This window comes from Chlorocebus sabaeus, chromosome 18 (assembly GCF_047675955.1).
Source record: "Chlorocebus sabaeus isolate Y175 chromosome 18, mChlSab1.0.hap1, whole genome shotgun sequence".
NCBI lineage: Eukaryota > Metazoa > Chordata > Mammalia > Primates > Cercopithecidae > Chlorocebus > Chlorocebus sabaeus.
The window spans coordinates 36,693,534-36,718,033 of record NC_132921.1 but is presented as its reverse complement, the minus strand read 5'-3'; the positions used below and the strand labels follow the sequence as shown (position 1 = coordinate 36,718,033).

At 39.4% G+C, this 24,500-nt stretch overlaps 1 protein-coding gene across 4 annotated transcripts in view; it reads left to right on the top strand.

Annotated features, from left to right (window-relative positions):
* The window catches only part of ARK2N (arkadia (RNF111) N-terminal like PKA signaling regulator 2N), a 97,766-nt gene extending 74,140 nt beyond the window's left edge, over positions 1-23,626 (top strand). For all 4 annotated transcript variants that reach the window (XM_007974143.3, XM_073006343.1, XM_007974142.3 and 1 more), the window contains 2 exons: positions 10,400-10,526; positions 19,632-23,626. In XM_007974143.3, coding sequence (XP_007972334.1) covers positions 10,400-10,526; positions 19,632-19,821 — 317 coding nt within the window. In that variant the 3' untranslated portion in view covers positions 19,822-23,626. The remainder of the gene's footprint in view (positions 1-10,399; positions 10,527-19,631) is intronic.
* Positions 23,627-24,500: the final 874 nt, after the last annotated feature.

Here is a 24,500-nt window from a genome sequence, read left to right as displayed (position 1 = left end):
GACATTTTGTTATGAAGCTTATTGGCTCTTTCAAAGGCATTTTTTTTTTCTCAAGTCAGATAATACTGGTATGTGGGTAATAAATAAAAATAATACTATAGTCTTGATGTGATTATCATAGTGGAACCCATCTTGTGAAGATACCTGAATGTGCTTATGGTGTCTCAATAAAATATTAATAGAATTTATGCTTAGGAACCAGTTAATAGTTTTGAGACTTGGACTATTAGTCAGATGGTCATTCTTATGATGTGAGTGTAAGTTAAAATTTTAATAGTTAATTTGGGGTCTCTCTTTCCCCTTTACAACAAAATAAAAGCCTAGTTATTGAACAGACTATTGAGGGGTTCACTTTAATCAACAGCAGCATCTCAACACAGGTCCACAGCCTCATGGATCGCATTGGTATGCACTAAAGATAGAGTAGTTTGCCTATTTCCAAGCAATTAGATGATTATCTTGCATCCAAAATATATATTTAGTTTTAGTTTTAACCTAGGCAAAGTATTTGAATCACATGCAGGCGTTAAAAAGTAAGTTGAAATTAGAAAAGCTGCTGATCAACAAAAGACCTAAATTTTCAATTTCAGCTCCTGCCATGTGTTTGCTTTTTTTAAATTGATGGTGGAATTGAACACTGTAGTGGCTGGTTTTGAACCAGTAGCCACTTAGAAACCACATGCCCTCGGGTAAATTATATAAAGCCCCAGTTTTCCCTATGTACAAAACTGGGACACAGCCAGTTATAGTATCTACTCCAAAAGGTTATTGTTACCACTAAGTGAAATACAGTGTGTTTACTATGGAGGACAGCACATAGTAGGCCCTCAGAAATGCTAACCAGCATTATGTTAATATGCTGAAGTAGACTGAATAAGGAAGTGATTAATGTATCAATCACTGAATTTCTAATTACTCTCTTGCACTGCAATGAGTTGCTCTTGCCATAAGTACTTCTTAAATTTTGCCAGAGCGTAGAAATTACTCAGTGTACTTATAAATATTCACACTCCTAGGTTTCTCCCGGATGATTCTGTCAATAAATCTGAAATGGTTTCTGGGAATCTCTTTTTAATAATAACCTCAGGTAACTCTTGTATCCAGCACGTTTAGAAAACTGTATTAATGTATCTGAAAATGGCTTCATTTTTGTTGCTAGTAAAGGCTCACTGCAAATATAAATGTAGTTGGGGCAAAAAGAAGCAGAAGTCTTGGTGAGGAAGGCTTATAAATGTGGTAAACTGAACTTATTTAGAATTTTTTCCCTGGGAAGTTAAAACTTTAAATACCTTATCTTTTCCATCAGCCGTCTTGTCAAGAAGGTAGGCTCTGAGCATTTTCCCCATCTTTACAATAGGGATGGTAATCTTGATTTGTCCCTAACATGGTGGCAGTACAGAGAAATGAATCCTGGGTTTCCTGTTCCTAGTGTAGGGTTTTTAATAATCAGACTAGAATGGCCATGTTTCTGAATCAGTATTGTGAAGGAGATGAAGTATGGTCATGTTCTTCATGTTTATCTGCATCAAATTGATGGTAAGATTTTAGATTTTTTTTTTTTTTTTTTTTTGAGGGAGTCTCCAATCACCCAGGCTGGAGTAGAGTGGCACATTCTGGGCTCACTGCAACCTCTGCCTCCTGGATTCAAGTAATTCTCCTGCCTCAGCCTCCCAAGTAGCTGGGATTACAGGTGTGTGCCACCGCGCCCGGCTAATTTTTGTATTTTTAGTAGAGACAGGGTTTTACCGTGTTGGCCAGACTGGTCCCGAACTCCTGACCTCCAGTGATCTGCCTGTCTTGGCCTCCCAAAGTGCTAAGATTACAGGCATGAGCCACCACGCCCAGCCAGATTTTAGATTTTTGACCTCTTCCTTCACTTTTTTTTTTGGGTGGGGGGGGAGGGCACAGATTCTGGCTCTGTTGCTCAGGCTGGATGCCATGGCAATCTCGGCTCATTGCAGCCTCCGCCTCCTTGTTCAAGAGATTCTTCTCCCTCACCCTATCCAGTAGCTGGGATTACAGGTACCCTTCACCACACCTAGTTAATTGTTTTGTGTTTTTGGTAGAGACCGGGTTTCACCATGATGGCCAGGCTGGTCTCGCCCTCCTGATCTCAAGTGATCCACCCGCCTCTGCATCTCAAAGTACTGGAATTTCAGGTGTGAGTTACTGTGCCTGGCCCTCTTGCTTCACTTTTTAAGGTTGTCTTTAACATTCTCTTTAAAGAGCTAAAAGTAGGCCGGGCACTGTGGCTCATGCCTATAATCCTGGCATTTTGGGAGGCCGAGGCGGGTAGATCACAAGGTCAGGAGTTCGAGACCAGCCTGTCCAATATGGTGAAACCCTGTCTGTACTAAAAAAAAAATACAAAAATTAGCTGGGCATGGTGGTGTGGGTTCCGGTAGTCCCAGCTACTCGGGAGGCTGAGGCAGGAGAATTGCTTGATTCCGGCAGGTGGAGGTTGCAGTGAGCCGAGATTGTGCCACTGCGCTTCAGCCTGGGTGACAGAATGAGACTCTGTCTCAATAAAAAAAAAAACAAAACCTAAAAGTAGTAATTTGCTTGTTTTTAAAGCTAGATAAGTAGTGACTTAAGATGTTGTTATTATTTTTTTTAAATGCCTAGTATGCGACTGTCATACAGTATGTAATATTACTTTCTCTTCAGTTTGCTGCAAGGCTCAGGCCTAGTTCTGACCCAATGGATTTACAATTTAAAAAGTAGCTGGATTATTTCCTTTAAAGACAGACAGAAACGTTTTCCATGATAATTTAGTTACTACTTTTTCTATGCTTCTTTTTCTTACCCTATCTTGGTAACTACCTTATCCTGGTAACTTTTTCTTACTCTATCTTGTTGAAGAGGTCTGCAGTGGGAGGACAAAATTCAGAATTTTCTCATATAGTGAAAGAAGTTATCTTTCCAAAGACCTACACAGGCAGAGACCTACACAGAGACAGCCAGCTGTCACAATAGCTAAATATAAGTGCTCTGCTTTATTTTCAGTTTAATATATGGTAATTGTGGTATTTACATTTTTCTCTACAGGGCTTTTTCTTGTCTTAGAACTGGAAAAGATTACTACCACTGACAGTATTTGAAGAACCTCATAGCATCTTTGGCTCACTTTTGTGTATGCTTTAGGCACTGTTCTGCCATTGGAATCTTGTGAGGTCCTCCTTGGGGGGTGGGGCGGGGTGGGGAGGGGCAGAACAGAAAAGGCCCAAAGGCCAGAGAATGTCAGGTTCTGTACTGGAGCTCCCAAAGGAATGTGTGGCATGCTGAAGAGGGTTACAGTGACAGAAAAGGACTAATGGTCCTGGCTCTGAAATAGAAGAAGGAAGAGGCAGAGGCATCCCAGAATGCCTTTGGTGTCCTCATCTCATTGCCTTGGTGTGGGTCCTAGCTGATTTGTTTTCTCCATGGCACAATTTATCTAAGGCTCTGACAGGAAATTTGGCAAATGTCTCACACTATTAGTCTAGGAGTTCTTAACATTTACCAGGCAGTCTATATTTAGCACCCCCATCACTTTCTCGTGCCTCTTATTTTATCTTGTACTAGTATTTTGACCAAGCAATACAGATAAGAGCAGACCCCCGGCCAGGGTCTGTAAGAGCAGACCCTAAGCCAGGCGCGGAGGCTCACGCCTGTAATCCCAACACTTTGGGAGGCCAAGGCAGGTGGATTACCTGAGGTCAGAAGTTCGAGACCAGCCTTACCAACATGGCCAAACCCCATCTGTACTAAAATACAAAATTAGCCTGGTGTGGTGGTGCATGCCTGTAATCCCAACTACTCAGGAGGCTGAGGTGGGAGAATCGCTTGAACCTGGGAGGTGGAGGTTGCAGTGAGCTGAGATTGCATTGTTGCACTCCAGCCTGGGCAATAAGATCAAAACTCCATCTCAAAAAAAAAAAAAAAAAAAAAAAAAAAAGCAGACCCCAATTTTAAGTGACCAGTTTTAGTGTATTGTTTGGGTTTTATAACCATGTTAAATACCAGCAGGTTTGGATTGCAATTTTTACGGCAGAAATTGCACTGCCAGAATTGTTTGGATTATCTAACTGTGTGGAAGGAATATTACTAGTTTCTAGATCCATAATGAATGAATAAAGTTAGAAGAATCTGAAATGTTGGTGATGGTACCTTGTTTTGTTTTGTTTTGTTTTTTTAAGACAGTACAAAATTTACAAAAGTAGCATAGTAACTTTTCATTTCATGAAAAATAAAGTGATGATATTTCTAGCTCTGGAGTAAAGCTATTGGAGGTGGTAAGGTGAGCATGGCGGGGTCCTAGTCAGTGAAGACTGGTTATTCAGAAATATTGATGATGTATGTTTCACAAAACATTCCTACTAGAGACGGTAGAATTATAAATTAGAACTCTGGTTATAGGAACTGGGCGAAGAGATACTAAGAATTAACTAATTATGTCATATTTTTGTTGTATTTTCTTAATTACCGTTGTTTAAAAGCATTGAGTGATCAAGGAAGAAGAGTTTGGTTATGGTGACCCTGCCTGTCCACAATCTGCCTTTTTAATTTGGTTTAATTCATTTCATTTATTTATTTTTAGGATCCCAACAGGCTGAACCCCTTACTGTGAGTCTACCACAAGTGGCTTTTAGTACCTCTTGGAGCTCAGCTCGTTGCTTGCTTGCTTATTGATTGATTAAGATGGCTTCTCGCTCTGTCATGCAGGCTGGAGTGCAGTAGTATAATTCAGCTCACTGCAATCTCCGCCTCTTGGGTTCAAGCAATTCTTCTGCCTCAGCCTTCTGAGTAGCTGGGACTACAGGGGCATACCACCATACCTGCCTGATTTTTGTATTTTTAGTAGAGACAGTTTTGCTATGTTGGCCAGGCTTGGTCTCAAACACTCGACCTCAAGTGATCTGCCTGCCTCAGCCTCCCAAAGTGCTGGGATTACAGGTGTGAGCCATGTAGGCCAGCCCAGCTTCTTACTTCTTAGTGAGTAGGCACAGACAGTTTTGAGGTGGTTTTTTCACGTAAATAATGAGTATTCATGATAGCAGGACTTGTAAGTAGAGAGAGACTAAGACACGTGCCAGGACTGTTTCATGAATGAGTAACTGTCCTGGAGTCAGTACATGGCAGTGAAATGGTAACCTCCTGGAAGGCACTGCCTGCTAATGTTGGTACATGAGGATGGAGATGAGTAATTTATAAGTGATCTGCATCCCAGCATTGGGGGTTAAGAGCAGCTTCCTCTTCAGAAGACTTCAGGGGAGATGACGTCTTCAGGAAGGTCAGTCAGGTTTCCACAAGGAGGTGGAGAGAAAGTTCAGTGTATTTTACCATGAAGTTGGCATTCCAGAAAGCAGTGGTAAAGTTGTAGGAGGGTGAGCAGTGGGTGGCTGGATGGGTGGCTGGAGCAAAGGAAAACAACAGAGTTTGGGATAAGATGGCAAAAAATGGATGATCCCTGGTGCTTGTATTTTGTGGGTAGCTAAGAGGGAGAAAGTACAGTGTTTTACTTCTTGTAATCGCTAGTTTTCCTTCTACCCCTCGTTACTGCTTTTTCCTTTTCTACTCTGTAGGCTTTTCTACACTCTTTTTTTTTTTTTTGGAGACAGAGTCTTGCTCTGTCGCTGGGCTGGAGTGCAGTGGCGCGATCTTGGCTCACTACTGAAACCTCCGCTTTCTGGATTCAAGCAATTCTCCTGCCTCAGCCTGCTGAGTAGCTGGGACTACAGATGCACACCACTACACCCAGCTAATTTTTGTATTTTTAGTAGAGATGGGGTTTTACCAAGTTGGCTAGGATGGTCTCCATCTCTTGACCTCGTGATCTGCCTGCCTTGGCCTCCCGAAGTGGTGGGATTACAGGCGTGAGCCACTGCACCCAGCCTCTATTCTCTTATGTAGCTACTTCTACCACACTACTTTTCTACGTCGTTGGACCAATCACCCATCCCTTTATCAGTCCTCTCCCAGCTTCATGTCCTTCCCTATCAAGCCTATATAGGCCCAGCTGTCCTTTGCCAAATGTCACTTGTAGAGTTGGCTTTCCTGTTGTACTCACCTGGCAGTCTGATCACTGGATGCACACTTTGAGCCTTTATCTACCCTGCTAAGCATAGCTGGAGAAAATCACTTTGTTACAGAGTTAAAGGTTGCCTTAATTTCCTAGTCTGTGGCCTCATTCAAGCTCTCAGTGCTTCCCATAAATTCCGCCTTTTCCTTACGCAGGATTCTTTCTTCATAGTGGCTACTTGGCTTTTCTGCATCTGCCCACACCTACACTCTGCAGATGGCCTTGCCACACTCTTCAAAATCCAGATTACCTCAGCTTTCTGCTGTCAAACCTATTCTCTGCCCTTTTGGAATATGAACAGGTCTCTCTCGTTAAAAACTACACATACATACATACGTACATACATACATACATACACTCCTCCCTCAAGCCCATATTCCTTACTCAGTATCATCCTATCTCCTTTTCTTCTATAGCCAAACTTCTTAAACTGTGTTTACTCTTCCTTCCCTTTCATTATTCTTCAGATTGCTTTGCTATATTGGCTTTCTCCCAGGCTGGAGTGCAGTGGTGCAATCATGGCACACTGCAGCCTTGACCCCCTGGGCTCAAGCAATCCTGTCTCAGTTTCCTGAGTTGCTGAGTCTGTAGTTGCATACCACCAAGCCTAATTCCCCGCCCCACCGCCCCACCCCGTCTCTTAATTATTTATGTTCATCAGTGCTTGGGTTGTGTTCTATAGACCACTTTTACTTTTCTGGATGATCTTTATTCTCTCACCTATTGCAGAGGATTTAACAAGTCTGTATTTCCTCTTTAGATCTCTGACCTGAGCTTTAGAACAGTACCGATTGTACCATTGACTGTCATCTACTGACTCCATGATAGTTTCACTCATTTTTGAAACATTCCTGGCACCTTAGTCTGTCTCTGCTTGCAAGTCCTGCTATTATGAATACTCATTTATGTGAAAACTTAAGTTATGTGAACTGCTTATTGTATATATTAAAGGCACATTATCATCATGCCCTAAGCAACCACCCTCAGCTTTTATTAGTGCACTGAATGGCCCTGTAACTCTATCCCTTTACCTACGTCAGAAACCTAAGCATCATTTTTGACTTTCTGTGTTTTTTCATTTGCCTAATTCCCAACGTCACTAACTCCATTCGTACACACACACAGAGTATTTTCCGTTGTTTTTTTTCCTAGTTCAGCCACAGTCATTTCTCACCCAGGAAGCTGCAGCAGTCTAACTGATTTTGTTGCCTCCAGTATTTCCTGCCCTGCTTGCTATCAGTTTCATTTCTATACTCTGAAAGGAAATTCTTTAAAATGCAAAACCAGATGACGTCACTCCTCTGCTTAAATCGTTAAGTGACTTCCTACTTCTCAAAGTTAAATCCAGACAACTTATCATGATCTGACCTGCTGACTTTGGTAGCCTTGTTTCTTATTACTCTTTTGACTGTTACCCCAAAATCTCACCAAACTTTTATACCTTAAAGGACAACAGAATGTTCCGTATGCCACTTCCCCTCACCTGTGCCTACTCTTCCTTTAGAACTCAGCTACCCTGGTCGCCGTCAAGTCTGGTGAATGTTCCCTATCAGAGCAGTGTTCAAGCGATGGTGCAATAGACTGCTTTTTATTATCTCTGCATATATTGCAGGTTCATTGAGGGTAGAGACTATGCCTGCCTTGTTCCCCATAGTATTTCTAGCACTTAGCACAGTGCATAGCATGTCACAAGTATTTATTACAGGTACAAACAAATAAACAGTAAAGACTGTTTGAATTACTGAATATGGAAAAGTTGAAGGCTATAAAGAAGAGAGTCTGTGATTTTGTGTTCTTCCCTAGCAGTACAGTTGGAACAGTGTGCATGAGGATAGCCATAACTAAAACATTGAAGTAGAAATTGGATGAAGACTTGGCCACAACAAGGTATTAGGGATCAGAACAAGAATCTAGGTTTACCAAAACAAGGCTTAACCAATTCTATTTAAGCAGCCTCCCTAGATTTAATAAAACAGGGTTTTATCTGGTGAATGCCACCTTTTGTGTACTTATAGGGTCCAGATATGTGCCCACTGCCAGTGCCACATGATTTGGATTACAAACCCATGCAGATTGTGATGTATAATCTCAATCACTTGTGTAGCTAGGAGCCATTCTAAGCATTAAAAATTTTTCACATATATGCATCATTTTCAGTCAAAGAATAAAAGATAAAAATAGTACTAAAGAATTATGAAAAAGACCCACAATCATATTCAAACTTGATTATTTTTCACAGCTTTACCCAGAATCTACATATTTTTATAGTGTTATATGTAATACTTTATATGTTAGTATACATTTTTCCAAGTTGATACATAACACTGTAATGAATATCTTTGGCTATAACATTTTGCTTATTTAAAGGCTAAAGAGTAAATTATTCGGGATGGATTTACAGGGTCAGAAGGTATAAAAATTGTAAGCCTTGCTTTGTGACTATCTGTAGCTTTCCAAAAGGTTTACACTCAAGGGTGACAGGAGTATGAAAATTCGAGATTTGGCCAGGTGCAGTGGCTCACACCTGTAATCCCTGCACTTTGGGGAGGCCAAGGTGGGCGGATCACCTGGGGCCAGGAGTTTGAGACCAGCCTGACCAACATGGCGAAACCCCATCTCTACTAACATTACAAAAAATTAGCTGGATGTGGTAGCGGGCACCTGTAATCCCAGCTACTTGGGAGGCTGAGGCAGGAGAATTGCTTGAACCCGGGAGGCGGAGGTTGCAGTGAGCCGAGATTGCACCATAGTACTCTAGCCTGGGTAACAGAGCGAGACTCCATCTCAAAAAAAAAAAAAAAAAAAGTACAAGATTTCTCAATAACCTTGAAGCATTGGGTTGAATGAAGGGAGAAGAGAGTTAGTTGTATGTAAAATTTTCTTTGTTTTCCTTTTTTTTTTTTTTTTCCAAAGACGGAATCTCCCTCTGTTGCCTGGCTGGAGTGCAGTGGCGCGATCTCGGCTCACTGAAACCTCCACTTCCTGGGTTCAAGCAATTCTCTATCCTCAGCCTCCTGAGTAGCTGGGACTATAGGCGCACGCCACCATGCCCAGCTAATTTTTGTATTTTTAGTAGAGACAGGGATTCAACCATGTTGGCAGGATGATCTCAATCTCTTGGCATTGTGATCCGCCCGCCTTGGCCTCCCAAAGTGCTGGGATTACAGGCGTGAGCCAAAATTTTATTTTCTTTACATTGGTTTAGTTTAGGTTAGGTGTCGTGTAGATTTTTTTTTTTTAAATATGGGAAATAATTTTGTATCAGATCATAATATATTTAAATAAAAATACCCTTTAGAGAGTAAATGGGAATTTGTACTCATTGCAACTCTGTTTATTCTGTGTTAACTCCTAGGTATTCTAAAATTCACCCTTTTAAATCAGAACATTTAAGAGCTGGTACATAGGCCGATTTATTTTAGCTGTCGCTAGAATTGTTTTTAGAGCCACGTACTTTGATGCCATGCCATTAGCCATTATTGAGAGTTCTGTGAAGCTCATGTTTTCTGTGATGTTGGAGAATGTGTTTTATTGCATCATATAATACATGCTTTGGGAAGACTCTTACAGAAGAAGTCCTTACATGCCCCAGTGCCACAAACTGTTATGTTTTTCCAGAGTTTGTGGTTTGTTTCTAAGGAGAACTCTCAGCAATGTGCAAGTTACTTTTCAGTTGCTCAGAGCCAAAATTGTGATTTACCTCCAGTCTTTCTTTTTAGATGTAGTTTTGGGTCAGATTTTGTCAAATCTATGTTTCTTTAGAGAGAACATATGCTAAATCTTTCACAAAGCATCCCAGTATAAATATGGTATTAGAGATTACTTCTGTTATTGTTCCATATGTGCCTTTGGGCTTTTCTGGTTTAAAGTTTGGTTCTATTAAAATGATAAGCAGTAGAGATCCCCACTGCCTTCTAGGTGGTTATGCAGGTCGTTTAAAAACTGACTGGAGTTGAATGCAGAAAGCATTACAGCATAAAATATATAGAGTTTATTATGGTTTAAGTAGACAGATATAGGTATTTACCAAAGCATTTAAATTATTTATCCTAAGGAGTAGCGAGTAGCGAGTGAGAGACTTTGAGTTCATACTTTTATGTACTGCCATGTTGTTTGAATATACATCATGAGCATGTATTCTGTTTATTTTTTTAAAACCAATGTTTGAACAAAGAACACTGCCCCAGCTTATTTGACAGTTTTGCTGTGGCAAGCTCTCACAGGGTGATTCTGTTTCCGTGACTAAACCTAGATGACAAATCTGTCAATGAGTTGTTTCCACTGTTTATGAGAAATAAAATTATAGTGCTTGTTTTTTTTTCTCCCCTTCTCTCTCAGGTCATTTGGATCCAGGATTCCTAGCAAGTGACAAAACATCTGCTGGCAATGCACCACTCAATGAAGAAATTAACATTGCCTCTTCAGATAGTGAAGTAGAGATTGTGGGAGTTCAGGAACATGCAAGGTAGGATACTAATTGGAGTAGTCTGATATTTTAAGTTATAAATTCTATTTTAACCAGAAAACAAGTTAAAAGAAAATGGTAGACTTTATGGCATTGCTGGCGTGAATGAATGATGGGAGCTCTCGCTTTTGTTTGGCTTAAGAAATACTTTTTCTTTAGACATGATATGAGCCTTAGAGTGTGTTATATATTGTCTCATATCAAGAACATTTCAGCCATACATGTCTGTGAACTAGAGCTGATGGTTTTGTCTTTTAAGCAAATGTTTAGTTAGCTTGACAGACTTCTCATTTAAGGCAGAAGTATCACTACTTTTTTCTCTCATGTTCATACTTTCTTGCCTTTCACTTTACCTTGAAATATACTGGGAGCAAACAGTTGGGAAACATGCATCTGACATCATGCCTCTTTGACTGGTTTCCTAGAGCACCTCTCCTTGTCTCTCATTAAAAGCAAACTTTTAAGTTATTTTGGTCTGTTTTTACAGAGTATATTTCTAGTAATGTTCATATAACTAAGGGAGTCTTGTTTCTTGGGATTAAAAAAAAACCCACAAGACATCAAGTTGGTGTGTAGCATTATAAACATAATTTTATGAAGTTTGGCATTCGTTAAGGTGGGGGTCAGCAAACTGTGGCCCATAGGCCAGTCTGGCCTGCTGCCTGTTTTTGTCTGGGCTGTGAGCTAAGAATGATTTTTGCCTTTTTAGATGGCTGGTGGAAAAAAAAAATCAAATGATGAATGATACTTTGTGACATGTGAAAATTACAGGAATTAAAATTTTAGTCTATAAATAAAGTTTTATTTTAACAACCGTGCTTGTTCGTTTTGTATGTAATCATCTGTGTCTGTTTATGCACTCCATTGGCAAAGTTGAATCATTTCAACAGAGATTATATGTCCTCCCCAAAGCCTAAGATATATACTGTCTGAAAAGTCAATACCTTTGCAGAATACATTTGCTGACTCCTGCTTTAAGGTATGTTCATAATAATTGGTTCCAGCCCTTTCAGCGATATTCTTCTGAAACATTCTGGAACTTCCTCTTCTCCCCACCTCCCCCACCGCACGTGCACACACCCACCCACCCCCCAAACTTTAGACTTTAGAGCTTGTGTGTTTTGTATAAAGCAAACGACTTTTCTCCCATGCCACAAGAGTGAAGTTGTGATTTTCTGATAAATAGGTATATAACATAGTGTATTCATTGCTTGGCTCTTTGATCTGATTTTACTCTGGTTACCCAGGTAATAAAGCACATTTGCCAGCATTTCTTCTGTCTCTTATATAAAAGACGAACTTAGAAGTGTAGAGTGGAGATGAAATACAGATACATGTATGTTAAGGGGACCTTTTCTAGTGAGATCTAAGTATACTTTGAGAGCATTTTTCAGTCAAATAATTGGAACCTTAAGGATGTAGAGTTAATTTGTAGTTTAACATGCCATCTCCCCAAAAGTGGCCAATTCTGACTTTTTGAGAACTAGTCTTGTCCTAGAACTTCATCTTCTATTCTGTATTTATGCCTTCTGTATTTATTGTGTTTTATTCTGTAAGTATGCCTGTAAGGCTGCTTCATTTTTTCTTTTTCTTTTTTTTTTTTGAGATGGAGTTTCACTCTTGTTGCCCAGGCTGGAGTGCAATGACACAATCTAGGCTCACTGCAATCTCCACCTCCTGGGTTCAAGCGATTCTCCTGCCTCAGGCTCCCGAGTAGCTGGGATTACAGGCATGCGCCACCACGCTTGGCTAATTTTGTATTTTTGGTTGAGATGGGGTTTCTCATGTTGGTCAGGCTGGTCTCAAACTCCTGACCTCAGGTGATCCGCCCACCTTGGCCTCCCAAAGTGCTGGGATTATAGGCATGAATCACCGTGCCCTGCCTCTTTTTCTTTCTTTCTTTTTTTAATGATTATTTTCCCTATTCTGGTGGGAAAGAATTTTTATTTTTCAGTCTTTCCTCTTTTTTTTTCTGCCTTAATTACAAATTTTTTCCTATTAAATTCTCTTCCATTTTTCTGTTTAGGCTGACTTACCCACCAGATGAGAAAGCTAGAACTACTGATTTCTTCCTTTACATCAGCAAATTTTTGCCTTTGGTTTATTTCACCATTGTTTCTTATGATGTAAATTATCCTTTTAAGCCATGTGTCAGGATCTTTCTAGACTATTGTATTTTTAAATTTTAGGGTTCCTATTATGATACCCTGCCCACTGACAGGTTGATGTGTGTGAATTATCTTCAGATGTGCCAGGGACATATTATTCATTCACCAACTTCCTTTTGAGTTACATTTCAAATGTTAATTCATTGGACTTATGGGTTCCTACTTAAATAGGGAAGGAATAGGTAGAAACCTGTATTGTTTTTCTAGTCTCTTACTCTGTGCTAAGACATATCACTTGGTCAGGTTCTCTATTAATTTCTAACTCATCTCCCTTTTTATTGTTTCTTTATGCCTAGAAATGTTACAGCATGAACCACACTTATTTTTAGCTTTTTTGTTCAATGTTTCTTCATCATTAAATGTTTATCTTCTTTTTTTTAAAAAAACAACATTTTTATATCTGGAGTTACAAGTATCATTATCTTTCTATTAAAACCTGGAAATTTAAATTCTCAGTTCTCCCCACCCCTAACACACAATCCCTATTCTACACTTGAACAAAGTGACTTTGTCTACATTTTAAATAACATTACATTATTTTCAAGGATTTTTTCTTACAGGCTCTGAAGCATAAAGCTGTGTTTTATTCTTATTCATTGGTTGAATCCTGGGAAATCATATCTTGTAGGTGACATCCATTTTAAAACCTCAGTGGTGGTTAAAATTGTCCATATAATGGAATGTAGAGTTTACAGGTTCTTTGGAGTGTTTTTAACTGACTCCTTTATTATTTTGTGAGGGTGTCTTTTATATTGATCTTGGGTCTAGGACTGAGTCTTTCCAACATTTTTTTCCCGCAGCAGCTTCTGTATCAGTAGCCTGATAATCTTTCAGACATTGAGATTAAAAAGCTGAGAAGCAAGTAGGAGAAGAGGCGTTCTTGTTGGTTGCTTCAGAGTTGCCCCTTGGCTGCCTGTATCTCATCTGGAATTTATTTCTTTTACAGGTCTAGGGTTGCAGTTATGAAGTATTGATGTGTTTCTGGCAGGGTTATCACTTGGAAAAAGGTTTTAGGTTTTGATCCACATCTTTTTGTTCTCATTTGATTTACATGTATAGAGTAGATGTTTTGTTTGGATTTAGTTGTCCTGTTCTTTTTTTTTCTTTTCATATTCTACATTGTTGTTGGATTTTTAAGAGTTTTTAAGAACTCAGATTTGGTCCTTGAGTTGTTCTCTGGAATTGTGGCTGCCCTGACTTGTTTTGGGTGCCATTTTTCCATATTGGAAGCATTTTGTTTGGCATTTGCACTTAGTAATTCTAGTTGTGATATGCCTCCCCGCCCCCACCTTTTTTGATAGTTATTTTTCTTTTCTTGAATGCTGATGTCTTCCCCTATTCTTTTATTTTAGATTTTGATGTATTCGTTTCTCTTTTGTGTATCCCCTAGTCCTAGACTAGAAAGCATGCTTTCTGAACTAATGGTTGAACGCATATTTTATGATTGCCTTGTATTGCTGTGTTGAACTCCTGGTGTTACCTAAATGTTATTTCCAGATGTTAATTTTTGGACAGTCCAGTTTCACAGATGCTCTTTTCTAGTGAGATGGAGACTTTCCCAGCATCTCTAGTTCTTCTGTGCCTACTTAAGTTTGCCAAAACTCTTAATTTACGAACTTCAGGCCAGTAAGTTTTTTTGTCCTTGGTCCTGTTGTTGTTTCCTTCTACCGACCTCATTGATAATTGCTCTAGGAAGATGAATACATATAGCCCAGATCTGTATGTTTTGGAACTGTGTTGAAACAGTTCCTTTTGATACCTGTTCTGAGGACCTCATTCTAGTCTGTTAATCCTGTGATCATTGGTGTTAATATTGGGTTATTCCTCAGCAAAATAATTGGTGTAGGAAGCTGTATTTGAGACTCATTGCTTCATAGGACCAGTTGCTAACTTTTTTTTATTTTTTTTAAGATGGAGTCTCACTCTATTGGGTTATTCCTCAGCAAAATAATTGATGTAGGAAGCTGTATTTGAGACTCATTGCTTCATAGGACCAGTTGCTAACTTTTTTTTTTTTTTTTTTTTTGAGATGGAGTCTCACTCTGTTGTCCAGGCTGGAGTACAGTGGTGTGATCTTGGCTCACAGAAAGCTCCACCTCCCGAGTTCAAGCAGTTCTCCTGCCTTAGCCTCCTGGGTAGCTGGGACTACAGGAGCACGCCGCCATGCCCGGCTAATTTTTTGTATTTTAGTAGAGACAGCATTTCACCATGTTGCCCAGGCTGGTCGCGAACTCCTGAGCTCAGGCAGTCTGCCCGCCTCGGCCTCCCAAAGTGCTGGGATTACAGACTTGAGCCACCATGCCCGGCCCTGTTGCTAACATTAACTCCAAAAAAACTAGGGAGACAAATGAGTGTTTCCCTACAATCACAAGGATTCATTTCCTCTTCAGTTAGGAAAAAGAAGTAGAAATGTTATCTAAGAGGTCACCTTCAGGCTGTCTATAAATGAGAGTAAAAATGATTAATTTTTAATGTTGTTTTCCTAGAATAGTAAGCTAACTATATCAAAAGTTGATCATCAGAGCCTTCTCTGTGTGTGTGTGTGTGTGTGCACGCGCACACTTCATTTCCACTGTGCAGCCTTTCTATTGATATTAGTGTACGAAGAATAGGAAATTATTCTGTCAAACCATATTGTTTATAATGTATTTTCCCCAACATTTTGGGAAGCGAGACCCAAGCATTTTCTTGGTTATAAAATGCAAAATATGGCTCTAGGTTGTGTTTCATACCTGTCACCAATTGTATGCAGATTAAACGCTTTGTGAGAACAAAGCCTATATCTGCACTAATACAGATGAGTAATACAATTGATTGGACTAATTGAAAACCAGTTGAGTATGTTCCTACCTCATATCTTTCATGATACAGAAAAAGCATATGTGATAATACATGAAACTCTTTATTTTTTATGTTGTCTCACAAAATTTTGAGCCTCTTACATCTGTTATAGGACCACTCCAGAGGCTTAACAACCATTGTGCTCCCTCTTTCTCCTGGAATTTTTTCCCTATCTGGTATACATTTTTGTGTAATGTATACTGTCTTATAAAATAGTTGAAATATTTCTCTAGCACCCTTCTGTTTACTAGATGGACTGTTTTTTCCCTCTGTGGTTTAAAAAAAATGTGTTAAAAGCCTTGTTCTGTCCTCATCCATCTCCTAACTCCCATTTTATTCAGTGTGTTTGAGATCATTAAAGTAAATGATTTTTGTGAATATTTTATTGGCTAATAACACGTACAGGTAACTAATAATGTATCTTTAATTTTTGCAAACTGCTTATACCCAAGTAACAAGCACTCAGATCAAAACACAGAAGTCATACTGTGCTTTCTTTTTTGAGACGGAGTCTCGTTCTGTCACCCAGGCTGGAGTACAGTGGCGCGATCTCAGCTCCCTGCAGTCTCCGCCTCCTGGGTTCAAGCAATTCTCCTGCCTTAACCTCCGGAGTAGCTGGGACTGCAGGTGCATGCCACCATGCCTGGCTCATTTTTTGTATTTTTAGTGGAGACAGGGTTTCACCATGTTAGCCAGACTGGTCTTGATCTCCTGACCTTGTGAATCCACCTGCCTTGGCCTCCCAAAGTGCTGAGATTACAGGCGTGAGCCACCACGCTCAGCCACTCTGCACTACTTTCTAATTACAACCTCCCCCTTCTCTTTTCCCCTGTAACTACTATCTTGACTTTTTCTTTTCTTTTTTTTTTTTTTTGAGACAAAGCTCAGCCACCCAGGCTGGAGTGCAGTGGCATGATTTCTGTTCACGGCAGCTTTGACCACCAAGGCTCAAGCCATCCTCCCACCTCAGCCTTCCGAGTAGCTGGGAGTACGGGTGCCTACTACCACACCCAGCTAATTGTGTGTGTGTGTGTGTGTGTGTGTGTGTGTGTGTGTGTGTGTGTGTTTGATAGAGATGGGGTTTCACCATGGTGCCCATGCTGATCTCGAACTTGTGAGCTCAGGCGATCCTGCCATCTCACCCTCCCAAAGTACTGGGATTAGAGTCATGAGCCACCGTGCCAGCCTATTCTGACTTTTAATGATTGTTTTGCCTGTTTTTGAACAAATGTTAAAGTCACTATTGACCTTGGAGGACGTCTTAAAATCTTCCTTAACATTCCTGACAGATGCCTCAGCAATTACTTGAGCGCTTAAAAGGCAATTCATTCTATTTGTTAGTGGCTTTGTTCTATAGCAATGATTATCTGAAACTTGCCTTCTAAAAACTGATTCACGGTTCTTAGCATGCTCTCAGTAGTTTTACCTTGAGCATGAAATAGTACCTTTCATGGTGGCTTCCGCCTCACAGTGATTCTCCCGTCTTTGGGAATTCCATGTACAACTATTAATAAGTAGAGTTAGGAAAGCTTTTGACCAAAGGTAGTATCATCACATTCTCCAGATAATCTAAAATTTTGAAGTAGGAGAAATAGAGAGGGTTAGGGGTTGTTCCGTCATCTTAGGCTCTTTGAGGTGCCCAGTGTCCTTCTAATAAATTCTCTTTATTATTTAAAGTAGTCTAAGCTGGTTTTTGGTAACTGGAACCATTTGTAACATAACTACAGAAGTGATCTATTTTTAGATAGTTGAAGTGCCCTGTCTCCTATTCTGTCTCCTTCAGCCATTCCTCATAGGAGATATGGTCTCTAAACCTCTCACTCTCCCAGTTCTTTTCCTATGCCAGACACTTTCTAGACTCTTCTTTGCTGCTTATTGAATGGCCCTGGGAACCAGGCAGTGCTTCTCTCAGTCAAACATGCTATAGTAACTTCAGGTATAGCCTGAAGAAGGCATTCTTATTCAGTGGAAAATAAACCATTGAGTGGAGACCTGATTTTATTCCAGTTCTATACTTAACTTGTTTAAGAGCCTAGGTGGTTGTCTTTTGGCCTAGGGTTTTTCTTCTGTATAATAAACAGATTAGATCAGATTTTTTAAAAAGCCATTGCCTGATGTTACATTGTATGATTACTTAGTGAGCAATACAAATAAACAATTGGGACAATATACTTCTTTTACTTCTAAGATATTTTTAGAAATTCTGCCAAAGATTACATTGACTCTCTTTGCCACTCATTCATTGCCTGAATTCTTACCAGGTTTCTAGCCAGCTTGACTTCAATTAGTGTTTGTACAGGTGAGCTTTTGAATTGTCAAGTAACTTTATACTTCTAAATTGTTAGTTTGGGCCTATCTTTGTATTCTGATGATTTTAGCTGTGTTTTGCCACACCCAATTTGATACACATATCTGTAAAGCAGCAACATGATATGGAAAGCATTGGACCCAAAATCCGACCTGTCTTCCTTGGCCTATCACTTTCAAGCATTGTGAGTCTGAGCAAATCATGTAACCTGTTTAAGCCTCAGTTTCCCTCTGTGTAGAGTGAGGATAGTAAATTCCATGCTTACCTCATAGGTCTGTCGGAATTGTCCAATGAGATAATATATGTGAAACCGCTTAGTAAGCGTAGTGTTTCATTGGCCTTCAGTCCTCAAAACCATTTCTATAAATGTTGAATGGACTCCTTTGGCTGACATTTTTCCATGACTACATGATCATTTAATATGAATTTATATAATGGGTTGAACAGATATGAGTTAGACATTGGGCTTTATGTCCCTTATTTTAATGTCCCTATTTATTTCGCTAGCTAATCTTTGAAAAGGTAGTAGCCTCTGGGTTAGTAACTACTTAGCCCATCTCTGGACAGATGACGGGCTTCTGGTACTGTAACAAATTTGCATTCTGCCCTCTGCTCTGGCCCTGAGAGTTCTGTTCTTAGGAACTTTTCTTAGTAAGGGAGAAGTTATCAGGTTAAGCCTTTGTAGGAGTAGGGCATGTTTGCAGGAGCTTAAGGGTTCTTGGGGTAGTTTTGCAACTGAATCTTGTCCATTATTACCTGAATGTTCTTTTGAACCTGGGAGTTTAGGTAGCATTAAATCAAAGCCGAAATTCTCAAGTGGCCTAGCATTATTTGTTGCTTACAGATCGTCAGACAGCTGCTCAGGAGCCACTGTGGTAGTTTAGTGACTGGACTCATGCCACTTGTTACTTCTCACGTACGCTACCTAAGGTCTGCTCAGGAAGTTTAGATGAGAGGACATAGCATTGGTCTCGTGAGTTGCCTGCCTTCCTCTCATTTGAGTCAGAACTTAGTGTTTTGGCCTGGAGGTTCACAATTCTATCATTTGACTGGAATGTGGAATTCAAACTGTCAGTGTTTCTGAAACAATTTTATTTCAGTGAACTCTTGGTATGACTTGCTAACAAGGCAGTTCTCTCCCTCTGATAGAACCCTTTTAGTGGATCTAAACTGAAGATTCAGCTGTGTTACTTTCACGGAACCAAATTATAAGCGATTCTGTTGAATGAACCAAGTGCTTCTGTTGTGACCTTCAGGACAAGGGAAATTGATCCTTTATTCATGATCTGTTACTGACAGACTTTTAGAAATGTAATCTATAAAAGGGTATTATTGTCACTGTCTTTGAAGGCATTATTACCAATTATAAAGCTTATTTTAAGAACAAGTTTTAACTATTTTTCTTACTGTTTGGTTTGTTCAGACTAAGATTGTTTGGGCATCTTTGTTCTGGATTTATGTGTTGCCCTGTCATGAAGATCCCAGAGGTGTAAATGAGTCCAGAGAAACATCCTCTCTGACTAATTTAGACACAGCTCAGGAGTTTCCGGCTGAGATAAGACCCTTGGCCTTTTTAAGGCTAAATTGAGAGAGGGACCAAGTGGAGTGTCGTGGGGTGGGAAGAGAGGGAGATAGAGATGGAGGGAAGGATATTGATTGTGGGTTTTATGAACTTGCATACTAGGTTTATCTTAGTAAAAATGTTGATCAGTACAACTGAGGTCATATCGTCTTCTGTTTTTCCTGTGGTAGAATTAACCATGCTTTTGTTCTTCATCTCGATTGCAGGTGTGTTCATCCTCGAGGTGGTGTGATTCAGAGTGTTTCTTCATGGAAGCATGGCTCGGGCACGCAGTATGTTAGCACCAGGCAAACACAGTCATGGACTGCTGTGACTCCCCAGCAGACTTGGGCTTCACCAGCAGAAGTTGTTGACCTTACCTTGGATGAGGATAGCAGGCGTAAATACCTACTGTAATACAATGTCACTGTGTTTCCTCTGCACTGTTCCCTTCCACTTCCTCATCCTTTGTGACATGGAAGTTCATTGTCATAGCTTCAGCTTCAGAAGCTGTTTGTGGCATTTGTAGGATTCAAACTCATGGAAAATTCCCTCCTCTTCCCCCTTTTTTTAATTAAAAGAAGTCACTTAGGAAAATAACTTACCACAGAGAAAAGAATTTCTTCCTTCACTCAGTAGGAATATGAGAATGATGAATTTTATTAGACAGCTTTATTTTACTTGGTGACTTTTAATCTTAGGAAACTCTGCCTTCCTTTTAGAATAATATTTTAATTTCCAGGCAAAATGGGTTTCAGTTTTTGAATCTTGTATTTATTTTTCTGTATAATGAAATTAATATCTAGACTTGACCACTATCTGCCCACCCCATTGGCACTTCCATCTTAGGGCATTCGCACACATATCAGTCAGGTCCTTATTGGCACCTAGTAGGGCATGTGCATTTAAAAACCTGTCCTTAAAAATAGAAGACAGAAGTATTAAAAGTATTTTTTCTTTATTTTAAGTAAGTCTTCTGCCTTCTTTCCTGAGTTTGCTCCTGTTGACTTCCCACGGCACAGATAATTGACATGTCCCTTTGTGTTTATAAATACTACTAAGGTAACTTAGTTGGTCTCCTTGTTGCAATAATTAATAACTCTTTGCAAAATGTCTCCTTGGAGACAGAGGCATTTCAGATAGATACCCACCATGAGGTTTTATGGGCATCTGAAAGTATTAAGAGTTCAGTGGGAAAAATCTCTCTCCCTCGGCTTTTTTTTCTGGTTTAGTCAAATAATGGGTGAACATAGAAACCTGTTGGGAAGAATATGAAAAGTTACGTGGCCTCTGAGGCTACAGGCACTTGCAAATCTGAGAGGAAAGTGCTGTCTTTCATAGCTGGTCTCTATATAATAAAGAGTATGTAGCAACAACTGTTTAACATCCGAGATGAAGTGGACCTGATGTTGTATTTGGGTATTTTTTCCTCTATCTTCTAAGAAAAAAAAATACCATCAGAAGAGTCAGAATGTACCATAAGAAGTCAGATGCAAAGCACGCTAATTGGTAAGTTTTACAGTATCTAAAAGGATTAGCAAAGGGTAGTAGGAGCTTCAGGGAATTCAGGAAATGCCAGCATTGGAATTTTGTGGCATTAGTTACTACCTTCTTTCTTATAATATGTTGTAGTTACTAGTGAATTCTTTTAAAAGCAATACCTAGAGTTAGAACACTATTCTGCACAGGGGGAGTGAAGTAATATTGGTTTAGAAGACTTCACTTTTTGTTTTTCATGGTTTTTGTTTGCTTTTTGTGTGTGTGTTTGTTTCCATTGTTACCATTACTATGGCCCTTTGCCTCTCTCTCCAAATCCCCTGGTGGCTCTTCTTATCATAAGAGTATGAGAACTACCATTTTCAGTTTTCATTCAGCAAACAAATTTACCAAGTGCCTGCTCTGCATAAGGCACTGTGAGGGGTGGGTGCTCTGGGGGCTGCTGAGATGAATGACACACACCCCACATAAGCATGCATCAGAGTCTGCCTGCCTCCACCTGCCTGGCCTGTTCTTCTTCTTCTTCTTTTTTTTTTGTTTTGTAAAGACAAGTTTATTCCTTTACCCTTCTTGTTGCATTAGTTCTCCTGTATATTCCTTCTTCTTTGATCTTCTCTGATAACATCTCATTTGATCTGGCCTCTGTCCTTCATCAGTTTTTTTTTTTTTCTGCTTTTATTAGATCAGGCTTTTAAGATCATGAACCTCCAATTTTAGCAAATCAATCTCTCACATGGCCACAATTCTAGACAAAAACCAAAGACCCAGAGGCCAGAGCAAAGTAGGACCGTCTGAAGATTCACTACTGGTGTATCCTTGGACCTTCACATTTTACTTTAGGATTAATTTATTGAATTTTACTGTTACACATAGTTTTTGACTTGAATTAAAATACTAGACAAAGCAGAAATGTACAATTTCTGGTCTGTGTTTTCCAGGAAAATCATAGAGAAGAGAATAGAGTGGATTATTTGACTTGAAGTTTTTGCAGCTTATTTTTTTCCCCCACTATCAGGGCAGAGGCCCATTTTAATGAATGTTTTTGCATGACCTGTTCTTATGTTAACCACATATTTTTTTTTTCCCAATTCCACACAGCAGGTGATTTCCCGTGACGTATTTTCTTCATAGTCCCTAATAGTCATCCTCTACAGAGTTGGTGTGCTGTGTGCACTGTGGATGAGGAACAGAGTGGAGCTGTAACCAGTCTCTTCTCTGACCCTTTGCGTTTATGTCAGCTTGCACTTTTCCCTCACTTATTCCTAGTCCAGCTCCCAACTGCCTGACTTAATGGACCAGAACAGAGATTTGGATATTAAGATGAAGAGGGGAGGGGAAGGGATGGTGGAGATAGACAGCTCTCCCCTACTAGGTCGGGACATTTCCCTAATAACTGTAGAGAGACTGTTTCACCTCTCCTTTCATTGCTGTTTTCAGAAGAGTGGAGAGTGTGGTTTCAGGCAAGGTATTAATGATACAATTCCGTGGTATACAACTCCTGTGACATTTGAAGTTTATTTTAAAGGGATTTTTCTTAATCAGAGTTTTACGTTTGGTAGCATAAGTAGTTCTTTATGCTTCACAGGACATTGTCTTCAGAGTAATCTCTCTGCTAAAATGGTACACATGGGTCATAGATTGGTTTATGCCACTGACTTGGTAAAGTTTCCATTCCCTCCAATTTGTGAAAAACAGAGCAGTGACCTAGCTGTTGCATCATCATGACTGCCATGTAACCTATAATTGCTGCTCTCCAGTAATTGTCTTTTCATTTTGATGGTAGGGGCCAGACTGAATGAATAATGCATTCTTTTTTATTCAGTTTATTTCATTCAGTTTATTTTTGGCAAACATCCCATAAACTTTGCTTTTATTATCAATTATCAATATGAATCATCTGGTTTACTAATTTAGTCATTTGTTCATCTTTACTTTTAGTAGATTAGCACCATAACTAACTTAAAATAAGTTTGTTACCTGCTTTTCATACTGTCACAAAGGTTTTGAAAAAGCTGGGGACACTATTTTGTCTTTTAGTTTTAAACTTTTTTTTTTAAGGCAAAGCAAGCACCCCAATCCCTGTTCTCCAATATGTGTATGATGTGACTTCCATGTAGATATAAAAATGATTGTGCCCTAACCAAACTTCCTCAGATTGTGCACTGTTTGTTTAAAATAATCACGTATTTTAGTCTGATGCTGTTGTATTTTTTCATTTTATTTAAAACACTACTTACTTCTTATTCTCTTAACAAATTTTAAAAGGTAGTGATCTTAAAAAAAAAATCACTGGATAACTAGGAAATATTTTTGTTGTTGTTTTGTTTTTTAAAGAGTACAGAGGCCATTGAAGCCTTTTGCTCCTCTTACCGTGAAAATGAAATGTTAGCCATTGTATGGCTAGGAACCAATGCACTTGGCAGTTAATGGATCTGCTGTTGCTGGAGTGTGAGTGTGGACTTGATGCAGTGACGACAAATCATTGCTTAGAATTAATGTTTTCAAATGTGCAACTCTAGTTTTTAAAACAAAAATTGGTTCTTTACATTCATTATTTAGGTTTTGTTTCCCTTTAGTATTTAATGGTCTTTGGAGAAAAAATAATAAAACAGAGTGTTATATATATATTTTTTGGTGCAAGATAAGATTTTCTGTTTTTTGAAATAAGTCTGTAGCATAAAGGTTAAACTATTTTAAGACAAAATAAAATAGAGTGTATTTAAACAATGATATCTTCTGAGGTTTTTTTATTTTTTTTATTTTTTATTTTTTTCCTATCTGCTTCAGTTAACTAAGTGGTACCTGGAGCAGTTTCCAGGTTACCTTTTGAATGTGAAAGTAGATTCTATTTTGTTAACAAGTCTTATCTTTATAAGATGTCTGAGTTTCAAAGCAAGAGCTGTATCCTTGCAAGGTTACTTGCAAAACTACTCCTAAGAAGTAGTTTTCCTCAAGAATTTTTAGTTCTGCTTGTACTGGAAAATGATCTATTAACAATTAGGAAACACAATATTAACAAGTAGGAAATATCTTTAGATTTTTGAAATGGTTCTTTTATACCACCCTGTATCTAAGACGTAGACATATTCATACCTATAAGAAACTCTGGCTGGGTGCGGTGGCTCACACACCTGTAATCCCAGCACTTTGGGAGGCCAAGGTGGGCGGATCACCTGAGGTCAGGAGTTTGACACCAGCCTGGCCGACACGGCAAAACCCTGTCTCTACTAAAAATACAAAAATTAGCTGGGTGTGGTGGCGGGGGCCTGTAATCTCAGCTACTCAGGAGGCTGAAGCAGGAGAATCGCTTGAACCCGAGAGGCAGAGGTTGCAACGAGCCAAGATCGTGCCACTGCACTCTAGCCTGGGCAACAAGAGCAAGACTCTGTCTCAAAAAAAAAAAAAAGGAAAACTCTTCTTTGACTCTAGAAGGAAATAGTTTACCTAGGATCTCACGTTTGAACCCTTTTGCCCTTGGATACTGCTGTTTGAAGAAGAAACTAGGCACAAGTAAGTAATATAATCTGTAGCTAGTGCTTTATCTCATTTGGACTGCTTCTTTCTGTTCTTTTGCAGGCATTTGGCCTTTCCTTCCCTTA